The following is a 12,917-nucleotide window of genomic DNA, read 5'->3' on the forward strand; positions in this document are numbered from 1 at the left end:
ATATATATCAATATATATATATTGGCTTTATCTTGTTTAACTGTTGTTGGGTTTTGTTTTGACAGACACAATCATCTCAGCCCGGCATTTTGATTGGCTGATGGGTGAGCAAAGCAGATTGAGAATGAAAACGTCCCCTAAGCCCCAAGCTGTATAGATGTGTACATAGCACACAATAAACAAATAGCTACACATAAGACAGAAATCATGGAATGCTGCTGCCTAAAGAATGGAATGTACCAAACACAAGTTGAAATATTATGTGTTCGGTTGATGATCTATTTATCTCCTAACAATCTCCTTACCAACTACAGGAAAATCGTCACATTTGATACGATACAACCAACATTTTTCTTATTCAAATTTTTTTTTGTACATCATAAAATTTAAAGAAAATGAACAGTGTGTTGTAGAGCATGTTTTGATACAGATGACAGGAACTTTACTGCTATTGTTTTTAGTGATAAAAAATGTATGTTTTGTTAGTTGGGTGTGAAGTTTTGGGAAAAATCCTGAAAATGGCTGGTAAGGAGAGAGTTTATCTATTAACATATTTATTCATCTATCTATCTATCTATCTATCTATCTATCTATCTACCTACCTACCTACCTATCATATAACATCCATACACACAAAACACAAAGGGCCTTTCCTTTACAACTTCTTACTCACGCAGCTCACATTGTTTCAAACCCATTTATTTATTCGTATATTTATCTATATATATATCTATCTATCTATCTATTTATCTATCTATCTATATACCTATTTATCCATTTGTTAATGCAATTGTGTCTAGGTAGCCATCAGCATACTGGAATCTTTCACGTTTTACCCTGCTCAGATCGCATAAAAATACTTCATAAATAAAGTCTATAATAATTCATTAAGTCTAAGTGATAACTAGATAGTAGTAAATATCATAAAGGAAATGTCCATTAATGTATTGATTCCTCTATGTCGCATTCTTTGTCTGTTACGATCGGTTTCTTATCGTCGTCACCTTTGACATCGGCCAATATGGGCGTGGTTTCACTTTTAGTTGCTTGGGGACAGCAGGATAAGTAGATACCGTAGCAGATGTAGAGCAACATCCCTGTGGATGGATGGAACGGTCGCAAACTTTAACATAACATAAACTATAACATAACACATAAACCATAACATAGCACATACCATCATCATCCATCGTGGCTTGTGCTCTTGAGCACGTTGCCGGTCAGCTGTCTCCACGAATCACGATCCTCTGCGGTGCGCATGAAATCTGTGTTGCTGTTAAAGTCACATTTGGCCATTCTTATGTTATTTAGATAAGTCATTCTTTGTCTTCCTCTAGCTCTCTTTCCTTCGATCATCCCAGATGTTACCAACTTTTCTATTCCGTCTCTTCTCCACACATGTCCCAGAAACCGTAACTGCCTCTTTCTGATGGTATCGATCAATATTCTTCCCTTTCTCACCTTCTCCAACACTTCCTCGTTCGTACACCTGTCTGTACATGATACCATCAACATACCATAACATAACATAAACCATAACATAACACATGCCATAACATAACGTAGCATTAAAGTAAGACCGATTAGGTTAATAATCCTTGCTAGGGTATCTGGCCAGGGCCAGGACAAAACCAAGTAATTTCATACCAAGACAAAGATAGAAAGCATGTTGGAAGTCAGGTATAAGGGGGGGGGGGATAGAAGACATAGTAAGTACCTCCCTGCCCTCTATGGGAGGTCAGGAACCCCACCCAGATACAGGGAGATAGGAGACACAGTAAGTATCTCCCTGCCCACTATGGGAGGTCAGGAACCCACCCAGTATACAGGGATAGAAGATACAGTAAGTATCTCCCTGCCCACTATGGGAGGTCAGGAACCCCACCAAGTATACAGGGATAGAAGACATAGTAAGTACCTCCCTGCCCTCTATGGGAGGTCAGGAACCCCACCCAGATACAGGGAGATAGGAGACACAGTAAGTACCTCCCTGCCCACTATGGGAGGTCAGGAACCCCACCCAGTATACAGGGATAGAAGATACAGTAAGTATCTCCCTGCATACGATGAGCGGTCAGGAACCCCACCCAGTATACAGTGATAGAAGACACAGTAAATACCTCCCTGTCCACTATGGGAGGTCAGGAACCCCACCCAGTATACAGTGATAGAAGACACAGTAAGTACCTCCCTGCCCACTATGGGAGGTCAGGAACCCCACCCAGTATACAGTGATAGAAGACACAGTAAGTATCTCCCTGCCCACTATGGGAGGTCAGGAACCCCACCCGCCCAGATACCAAAAGGCCCCACACTCACCAAATGCCAACCATCCGATATAAAAGAGCCAAGCTGTGCTATCGAAAAGCGTCATAAAGTAGATATTGATGGTGGTTGTCCCCAAGCTGATGTAAGGAATCATCCTGGACCGGAAGGAATGGGTCTTTCTGGAAAGGGTTAAAATAGAAACAAACAGGTTTAACTCTTAGCTAACTATATTATAAAGGAATCGTGATGATATGAAGAAATGTTTTTTTTCTGGAAAGGGTTAAAATATAAACAAACAGGTTTAACCCTTAATTAGCTTTTAAATCTGAATATAAGTTTAAATCAAAAATATATAATATTATGACGAGGAATGCATGTTTGATCAGAAGGATTGGGTCTTTCTGGAAAGGGTTAACACGAAAATTAATAACCTTTACAAGAATTCATCTTTGATTCTCAAAGTGGCTAAAACAATTGGGCGGCCATGGTTAACCCTTTAACGACGAAAAAAAAATATTAAAAAAATATACGTAGTTTCATATTAAGGTGCTATGGGAATAAACATTATAAGCACAGTGAAGAGTATTTAACACGACAAGGTGATTCCTAGCAATACACTCTATATATATATATATATATATAGGTTTATGTTTATCCATTTACATTTCATATACTTCTACATGTATTATATCTACATTCATAGGCGTTTTACGACCAAACCACGAAACCCTCCACCAAATGAAGCGTCGAAAGAAACAAAAATATTAATAAGTTTTGTTTAAAAAAAACAAAACAAAACAAAAACAAAAACAACAAAATAAAACAAACAAAACAAAGCAAAAGCAAAAAAAACAAAAACAAAAAAAAACAAAAAAAAAACAAAAAAACAAAACAAAAACAAATAAAAAATAAAAAAAAAAAACAAAAAAAAAAAAAAAAACCAACAAAAACAAACAAAAAGAAAATACAAAAAAATAAAAAACAAAAAAAAAAAAAAACCAAAAAAAACCCAAACAAACAACAAAAATTAATTTTGGAGTAGCAGCTTTTTGGGGTGGGTGGGGGGGGGGGGGGGTATATCAAGATATAGGATATGACATGCATTTAATATGAAGGGGGGGGGGGGTGGTAGGAGGGAAATTATGACCCGAGGACTTAACTAAAAGAGGCGGGGGCAAGGGAGGGAGGGGGTTGGGGGGGGGGGGGTTGAACGCTAATCGTGCGGGCTGAATAGTGAGTGGATCAAAATGAGACCATCTAATAAACTATCCCTTGTTTAAGTTGAGTGGACGCAATTGAAAATATAACCAACAGTTATCACGAGTTCTTAAATTTGCCAGTAGATTCTTATTTTTACTGAATTACGCCCATTTACAAAAAAAATATATAATCCGAATGTGACCTCATCCCAACCCTCAAACAAATTATATCAAGACAAAAATATATACCAACAACATACAGTACTCGCTGAATTCTAGCACGGTTTGGGAAGAAGCCAAAAAGAGCGCTAGAATCCGAGCGTGCCTTAAAATCCGACGCTCATGGGAGGTAACCCATACATTAGGTCACCCAGCTCCAGCGTGTTGTATTGCATAGCGTGCTAGAAGCTGGCAAGTACTGTACAAAACGAAAAACATTTAAGGTTATCCCGCAAATGATAGGGTGACAGGCTGGCTGTAAGCAATGGGGTTGATGGTGGGGTGTTTTTATTTTGGGGGGGGGGGGGAGGATTGGTTAAGAAGGGGAGTGTGGCATAGTACTCAATTGGGTCATCATTTTTCTTTCTGTCTGGCGGTGGGTCAAGTTTTTGGACCAAAGCAACACTGAAATGGTAGGGCGATCACAATGGTAAAACAGTTAGGTATTGACGTCCGATTCTAAGCTCTTATTTAACAATGATAAGAAATGAAGCAAATAGAGAGAAGTAGGAAAAGACAATAGGATTCAATTGTCTGATGTCACGTCCGTCAAGAAACCAGTAGCTTGGTTCTAAACAAAGAAAACCGACGCTTTTTATTCTTCATGCTGGCTAGAACTTTTTCACATGTCATGTGATCAGAATGTATAAAAGTCAAAACGTGATCAGATTTATAGTGATTTTCTCCTCTGGATAAACTTTTATGCTCGTTGAAGAAGTATTTCATAAGGGCGGTGATGGAGATAATGACATCCGCCATTGTTCCGATAGTTTAGAACCAAGTACTATGCGTCATTAGTGACGTCACGACTGTTGAACCCTTAAAAATCAACCACTCATAACCAATGCCAGTGGGATATTCCGTAACAACACACAAAACTATGTGTAACGTCAAACGTTTATAGTCTGATTAGTCTGATTAATACACTTTAGAGATAACTACTCATAAAAATGACTGGCTAAAATAATAACAAAAAAACTGAGTGACGTCATGTTCGTTCTATTTATAGATAGTATGCGATTGGCTAAAAGCTCATCCGGAAATATTACTGACCAACACACAAAATTATGTGTAACCGTGAACGTCCATAGTCTGGTTAATACTGATATGCCCTGATTCGAATTAGGATGGTTATTCTCTATAGATAGAATGATGTTGACGTCACCCAGGTTTTTGTTATTGTTTTTTGCCATCCGCATTTGTGAGTAATTCTCACTAAACTGTATTAACCAGACTATAAACGTTCAAGGTTACACATAGTTTTGTGTGTTGGTCCGTTAAACTTCCGGATGGCAATGTTCTGAGCTTCTTAGCCAAGCGCATAATATCTATAGTTTAATGAGAATGATTCATAAACGTGGATGACAAAAAGCAATAACAAAGACCCGAGTGACGTCAAATTCATTCTATCTATAGAACATAACAATCCGAATCCGAATCAGGGCTGCCATAATTTGACTATGTGCATCTCTGTATTGGGGTTTATTGTTTATTGCGTATCATGTGATTTGTGAGCTATATTCACACGTAAAATTCATCAGTTGTCCTTATCACAGTGCTATAGATAGTTCGAAGATGACGTCACTCAGGTCTTTGTTATGTTTTTTTTTGCCATCCGCGTTTGTGAGTAATTCTCACTAGACTGTATTAACCTGACTATAAACGATCACGGTTACACAAAGTTTGTGTGTTGGTCCGTTTTACTTCCGGATGGCAATGTTGTGAACTCCTTAGCCAAGCGCATACTATCTATACCTGTCCTGGATACAACTCAAGGAAGATAATCAATAGGTAGAACGAATTTGACGTCACTCAGGTCTTTGTTCTTGCTTTTTGCCATCCACATTTATGAGCAATTCTCACTAAACTGTATTACCAAGACTATAAACGTTCAAGGTTGCACATAGTTTTGTTGTGTTGGTCCGTTATATTTCCACATGGCAATGTTGTGAGATTTTTGGCCAAGCGCACATTATCTATAGCAACAACAAAAAATATCCTTAATAGAAGTATGGGGCGAACCCGAAAGCTCAGCAGGTAGAGCACTCGCTTCACACGCTAAAGGGCCGAGATCGAACCCGGGTGCAGTCGATATATTTTACTGACACCCCCCCCCCCAACTCGTCCACCCAGCAGTGATTGGGTAGCTAGGTCTGTCAGATCTGTCGGAAAGTACTTTGCGATAGACTAGAGTCCTATCCAAAGTATAACACGCAATTGTTATTATAGCTCTCACGCTATATAAACTAGGATAAACTCCGGCTCCATGGGGATGATGGTCCTGAAGGACTACTGTAAAAAAAAAAAAAAAAAAAAAAAAAAAAAAATATATATATATATATATATATATATATATATATATATAAGTATAATATTAATTGGCTTAACGCGGCTTATCTCACCCTGGTACTTGTGGTAGAGTCACCATGATGGCGTATAGAAACAGGATGAAAACGACGGTCAAGACAAAGACGACTATCACGGCGTACGGGATTTCATGCAAGTCCTTGTGCCAAATCGCGACCAGAATGCAACACAGGATGATACACAAGTGGATGATCAGTAAAAAAGTCTTGAAATATTCCAACGCCATCTTTTGCAGCGGCCTCATTTTGGCCCGGAAGCGGAAACAACAGTCTCCAATGGGGACATCGTCCAGGGAAGGATTGACGAAGACATTTTTCCGACTGATGCTTCGGGACAAAGATCGTGGCTGGTCGGGGGCAAGTGGAAGAGTCTCAAATTCCCCAGTGTCCTTGTACCTGGAGACCAGTGTCGCTGCCACCACGAACACGTAGCACAGCAGAGCTGCTAGAACGCCGAAGCCCAGAAGAAGATTGAGGTCTAGGAAAGCGGCCATGAGGGTCGCGATGGTCCCGCAGATGATGGTGGCCCGGAATGGCGTCTGTCTCTTAGGATCGATTCTGTCAAAATACCTGCCAAAGAAAACAAAGAAATCTTTAAAATAGCAATCATATATTATTATTATTATTATTATTATTATTATTATTATTATTATTATTATTATTATTATTATTATTATTATTATTATTATTATTATTATTATTATTATTATTATTATTATTATTATTATCATCATTATCCACAGTGCGGCTATATGGGGTCTTGTGGTATGGTATGACACTCGCTTTCGGATTGGAAGGTCCTGGGTTCGAGCCTCGCTCGGCGCATAGTTGAGTCCTACGACAAGGCTCTCATCGTACTCATGTATAAAATAAGTACCTGGCCGTTAACAGCGATGTCTCTGTCGGTTAAAAAAAATTGAATCATCGCTTAACAGGCGTCATGTCTTGATCTACAATTTATGTGCTGTTGTTGATCAGGGACCCTTTGTAAAGCGCTTTGAGCACGTTTAGTGGATAATGCCCTATATAAAAAGTTCAAGTTAGATAAGCTCAAGCTTAAGCTTCAATCTTGTATCGCTTCGAGGGGTAATTTTTTTTTTACAAAATGGACCTTTATATAGCGCAATATCCACTAAATGTGCTCAAAGCGCTTTACAAAGGGTCCCTGGTCAACAGCAACATTTCACATGTAGGTCGGGACATGACGCCTGTTAAGCGATATTAAAAATTTTCGAACAAAGACAACGCGATTAACGACCAGGTACTCGTTTTACACCTGAGTACGGTGAAGGAATATGAGTAAAGAGCCTTTTCCAAGAACTCAACTATGCGCCGAGCGCAAGGTTCGAACCTAGGACCTTCCGATCCGAAAGCGAGGGTCATACCACTAGACCACATAGCGCACATAGCCGAGGGGTGGAACATGCCGAAAAGTAGATTGAAACTGTAGTACTCTGACATAAAAAATACATTCAAAATTTTGGTCAGAAAACTCATCCTTCAAATATCGATCGATTAAAATGACTCTCGCCTTATCAAAGCCTCTCAATGCTGGGACTTTTTGGACTAGATGAGTGTCATTCTGGCGGTCCCGATAACTCAGTTGGTAGAGCACTCGTTTCACAAACAAAGTGACCGAGAACGATCCCGGGTGCAGTCGAGACTTTTTCTGACCCCCTTGTCCACTCAACAGTGATTGGGTAGTTGGGTCTGATAGATCTCACGGAAAGTACTTTGCGATAGACTTGCTAGCGTCATATCCAAAGAGTAGCAAGTAATTATTATTGTTATGGGCCTAATGGCTCTGAAGGACTACTATTTTAAGTGTCATTTTTATCGTTTGATATTTGAAGGACGAGATTGTGTCCCAGGTTTGAAAGTTTTTGACAAGATTAGGGTTATTTTAATCAATCGACATTTGAAGGACGAATATTCTAACAAAAATTGTGAATACGTGTTATTTCAGATCACGGAATTTGGTCAGAAATAGAAATCGTTTTTTTCTTTAGAGCTATTTCTAATAGGATTCAACAGTCGTAACGTCACTTCCTTCCTAATGACGCATGGTAACTTAGTAACACTGGCTCTAAACTATCGGACAATGGCGGACGCCCGTATGAAATATTTCTCCGGCGAGCATAAAAGCGTTTCCAGAGGAAAAAAAACCCCATAAATTTGATCATGTTTTGACTTTTACACATTCTGATCACAAGGCATGTGAAAAGTTCTAGCCAGCATGAAGAATAAAAAGTAATGATTTTCTTTGTTTAGAACCAAGATGGCCGCCGTTGTCAGGCGGCGTGACATCAGACTACTGAATCCTATTCTCTTCAAAAAGCAATAATAATATAGATTGAACCAACTAACTGTCTTACTTTGGGTAAAAACACGCATTAAAAAATTTGTCAAAAAAACTCGTTCTCCAGAATCGCCGGTCGACCATGTCCATGGCTATGAGGTCTAGTGGTATGACACTCGCTTTCTGATCGGAAGGTCCTGGGTTCGAGCCTCGCGCTCGGCGCATAGTTGAGTCCTTGGACAAGGCTTTTTACTCACTTTCTCTCACCGTACTCAGGTGTAAAATGAGTACCTGGCCATTAACAGCGTTGTCTTTGTCCGAAAAATTGTAATATCGCCTAACAGGCGGCATGTCCCGACACACACGTTAAAATGTTGCTGTTGACCAGGGACCCCTTGTAAAGCGCTTTGAGCACATTTAGTGGATATTGCGCTATATAAAGCTCAATTTTTAAATTTTAATTACCAGTATTCTACGATAGTATTTTTCGATTTTACATTGCCGCATTGATACATTTTTTTTGACATTCAAAGTTTAGTATAACTGTCCGTGAATGATACAATGCAAGCTATATGAGATTTTGTAATTATAAATTATTGTATAAGGCATTTAAAGGATCATTCCTATTAAGCCTTTAGTAAGATAAGATAAGATAAGATTTAAATGACGCTCATTTTGGCAAAAAACTATCAACCCTGGGACTTTAAATGAAGATTTGGCGATGCCCTAGGTTTGAGAGGGATTTTTGTTTTTGCCAAGATAAGGGTCATTTAAATCGGTCGACATTTGAAGGACTAGTTTTCTGGCCAAATTTTTAAATACGAGTTTTTCCAGAGTACGGCAGAGATTATGTTGATAATAAAGCAAGACTTTCATATCAAAATGATACAGACACTTCAGAAAACTTATAGAATGCTTCAGCCCCTTCAGGAAACAAACTCAACTCTTCACAGAGATTTATATAACAAGCATATGTTTTAATGGAATCGAGCATTTATAAGTGCAATATCCACTTAACGTGCTCAAAGCGCTTTACAAGAGATCCCAAGCCAACAGAAACACTTAACGTGTAGGACAATATAATATGACGCTTGTTAGGCGAAAATACATTTTTTCCGACACACATTGTTATCGGCCCGAGTACGGTGAGAGAATGTGAGTTAATTGTATTTTACAAAGACTCAACTATGAGCCACTTAGAACGGGGCTCGAAACCTGGAGCTTCCGATCCGAAGGCAAGTGTCATATTACAAGACCACATAGTCAAAAAAACAACGACTTTTTGCGTACATTCAGACAGGCGGTCTCATTGAAATGTTTCTAACAGGCTGTAAACGGGTCAGTCATAAGTCACATAATTCTATGTATCGGTTACAATTGGATTCAGTAGTCTGATGTCACGCCTCCCGGCAACGGCGGCCATCTTGGTTCTAAACAAAGAAACTCATTACTTTTTATTCTTCAAGCTGGCTAGAACTTTTCATATGTCTTGTGACCAGAATGTGTAAAAGTCAAAACATGATCAAATTTATTTTTTTCCCCCTCTGGATACGCTTTTATGCTCGCCGGAGAAATATTTCATACGGGCGTCCGCCATTGTTCCGATAGTTTAGAGCCAGTGTTGCTAAGTTATCATGCGTCATTAGGAAGGAAGTGACGTTACGACTATTGAATCCTATTGGCCTGGCTGACAAAACAAATTTGAGTATTTTACTTAACCCCATAATATCAATACCACAGATGCACTATCTTGAAAATGAACTTTTTCTTGGATATGGCGTAATCGAACAAAACAAATTGAGTATTTTACTTAACCCCATGACATCGATACAGATGCACTATCTTGAAAATGAACTTTTTCTTGGAGCTAGCGTAAGCGGACAAAACAAATTGAGTATTTTACTTAACCCCATAACATCAATACTTCAGATGCACTTACTTGAAAATAAACTTTTCCTTGAAGATGGCTTAAGCGGACACAATAAATTGAGTATTTTACTTAAACCCATAACTCCCTCCTTACCAGCCATTTCCAGAATTTTTCCTGCACCATCAGGCCAATCGAACACAAAAATTGTCTTTTCTTACTCAAACAGAAAAACAACACGTACATTATAATATACATAATTTTGTTCAGCAAAATCAGCTCTACAACACAGTGTCAAGTTTTTATAGCTATAACAAAAAGTTTTTCTTTAACCCCTTCCTTACCACCCACAGGAAAATCGTCACATTCGTTACGATGCAGCCAACATTTTTCTTATTCTGATTTCTTTTGTACGTCATAATATTGTTTGCTATAGTTAAAGTATATTAACACTGTGTCGAAGAGTTAGTTTATCAGAAAGAAATATGTATAGCAAGAACTAATAGCTTTTGTGTTTGAGTGAAATAATTTTATTTTGTATAGGTTGGGTGTGAAGTCTTGGGGGAAAATCCGGAAAATAGCTAGTAAGGAGAGTTAAATTTTGTGATAAAAAGAAGAAACTGGAATGAGAAAATTGTTGATTTAATCTTAAGGAATTTACCGATTTCCGTATGGTTGGTAGGGAGACGGTTAACATCGATACAGATGCACTTACTTGAAAATGAACTTTTCCTTGGCGATAGCGTAAGCCACTCTCGTTGTGGGATACAGGCCTCCGAATATGGTGGTCAACAGACTGGTGATCGCTCCGATTCCCATGATGTATTTGACGTAGGAGTAGCCCAAGGGTCCGAACACTTCTAGGATACCATTGGCGTCTGGGATTTGGCTGGAGAGGAAAACGTTTTTAAAAAAAATGTTTTTAAAAAGGTGTAGATTCCAAGAGGACACTGTCAAAGTACTTCGTTTGAGATCACCCACAAGTCTCAACCAGACAGCCGCACAAGATCCCACGAAGAAGAATACACTCAAAATACACACAAGTCACCAGGCCCAGGAGTTTATCCCGGTTTCTGTAGAGTGAAACGGACAATAGCATGTAGCAATTGTTTGCTACCCTTTGGATAGAACGTTAGTCTGTCCCAAAGTACTTTCCGTCAAATCTAACATACACCCAGATACCCAATCGCTGCTGGATCGGCGGAGGGTAAGAAACGAATCTCGACTGCACCCGGGATCGATCTCGGCCCCTTTATTTTGCGAAGCGAGTGCTCTACCAACTGATCTATTGGGACCCCTTAAAAATGATGCATTCCAATATTATTTTGAAAATGCCTCACATGGGGCACGAAATCCAACCCAGAAGTCCAGATTCTTCTTCTTCTGGCCCTCTTCCCCCCCCCCCCCCCCCACCATTCTCTCTCCTCCTGTCCACCCAGTAGTAGTTGGGAAGCTGGGTCTGTTTGATCTGGTTGAACATACTTTTTTCTCTCTCGATAAAGTAGCGTCCTATCTAAAGGGTAAAAATCTGAACAAGTGTGTGTAGATAGAACGAAGATGACGTCACTCGGGTCTTTGTTATTGTTTTTTGCCATTCGCGTTTATGAGTAATTCTCACTAAACTGTATTAACCAGACTATAAAAGTTCATGGTCACACAGTTTTGTGTATTGGTTCGTTATACTTCCGGATGGCAATGTTGTGAACTTCTTAGACAAGCGCATACTATCTATATTTATGAAAATGTACCAGACAAAACACGAAAGAAAAATACAAGAAAAAAAACCAATAAAACATTCTCAAAAGTGAGCCTGCCTCGACAGGGAATCGAACCTCAAACCTTCTGGGATTGGATTTACAGTCGAGACAGGCTGGTTGTTTGGAATGTATTTTTTTTCCTTGTATTTTTCTTTTTTGCTTTGTCTCTGATACAGTTTCACAGACACGACTTGCCCAGAAGGATAAGAGAAATGAAATATTTTGATAAGTTTTAAATCATTGTTAAAGTAGCACTAACTTTTTACCGTTATATTTTTATGATATTGATACGATATGACATTATTATTATCATTAATATCATTAATATCATTATTATTATTATTATTATCATTAATATCATTAATATCATTATTATTATTATTATCATTAATATCATTAATATCATTATCATTAATATCATTATTATTATTATTATTATTATTATTATTATTATTATTATTATTATTATTATTATTATTATTATTATTATTATTATTATTATTATCATTAATATCATTAATATCATTATTATTATTATCATCATCATCATCATCATCATCATCATTATCATTATCATTATCATTATCATTATCATTATCATTATTATTATTAGTAGTAGTAGTAGTAGTAGTAATAGTAGTTGTAGTAGTATAGTAGTAGTTAGTAGTAGTAGTAGTAGTAGTAGTAGTAGTAGTAGTAGTAGTAGAAGTAGTAGTAGAAGTAGTAGTAGTAGTAGTAGTAGTAGTAGTAGTAGTAGTAGTAGTAGTAGTAGTAGTAATAGTAGTAGTAGTAGTAGTAGTAGTAGTAGTAGTAGTAGTAGTAGTAGTAGTAGTAGTAGTAGTAGTAGTTAGTAGTAGTAGTAGTAGTATCATTATTATTATTGTTCAGATTTTTATCTTTGGATTTTGCTGCTCACCTGAGAGGGACAACATAAGTGATGAA

The 12,917-nt window shown here is 38.0% G+C and overlaps 1 protein-coding gene across 1 annotated transcript in view; it reads right to left on the reverse strand.

Moving 5' to 3' along the window:
- The window catches only part of LOC144969926 (high affinity cationic amino acid transporter 1-like), a 43,335-nt gene continuing 30,418 nt past the window's right edge, over positions 1-12,917 (reverse strand). Inside the window, exons 6-10 of the mRNA XM_078909001.1 lie at positions 12,892-12,917; positions 10,934-11,107; positions 6,089-6,622; positions 2,320-2,447; positions 1-1,097 (exon numbers count right to left, since the gene is read on the reverse strand). The exon at positions 12,892-12,917 is cut by the window's right edge and continues 159 nt beyond it. Coding sequence (XP_078765127.1) covers positions 940-1,097; positions 2,320-2,447; positions 6,089-6,622; positions 10,934-11,107; positions 12,892-12,917 — 1,020 coding nt within the window. The 3' untranslated portion in view covers positions 1-939. The remainder of the gene's footprint in view (positions 1,098-2,319; positions 2,448-6,088; positions 6,623-10,933; positions 11,108-12,891) is intronic.

Source organism: Berghia stephanieae, chromosome 4 (genome assembly GCF_034508935.2).
Source record: "Berghia stephanieae isolate SIO BIC M18660-M18661 chromosome 4, UCSD_Bste_1.3, whole genome shotgun sequence".
Classification (NCBI taxonomy): Eukaryota; Metazoa; Mollusca; class Gastropoda; order Nudibranchia; family Aeolidiidae; genus Berghia; species Berghia stephanieae.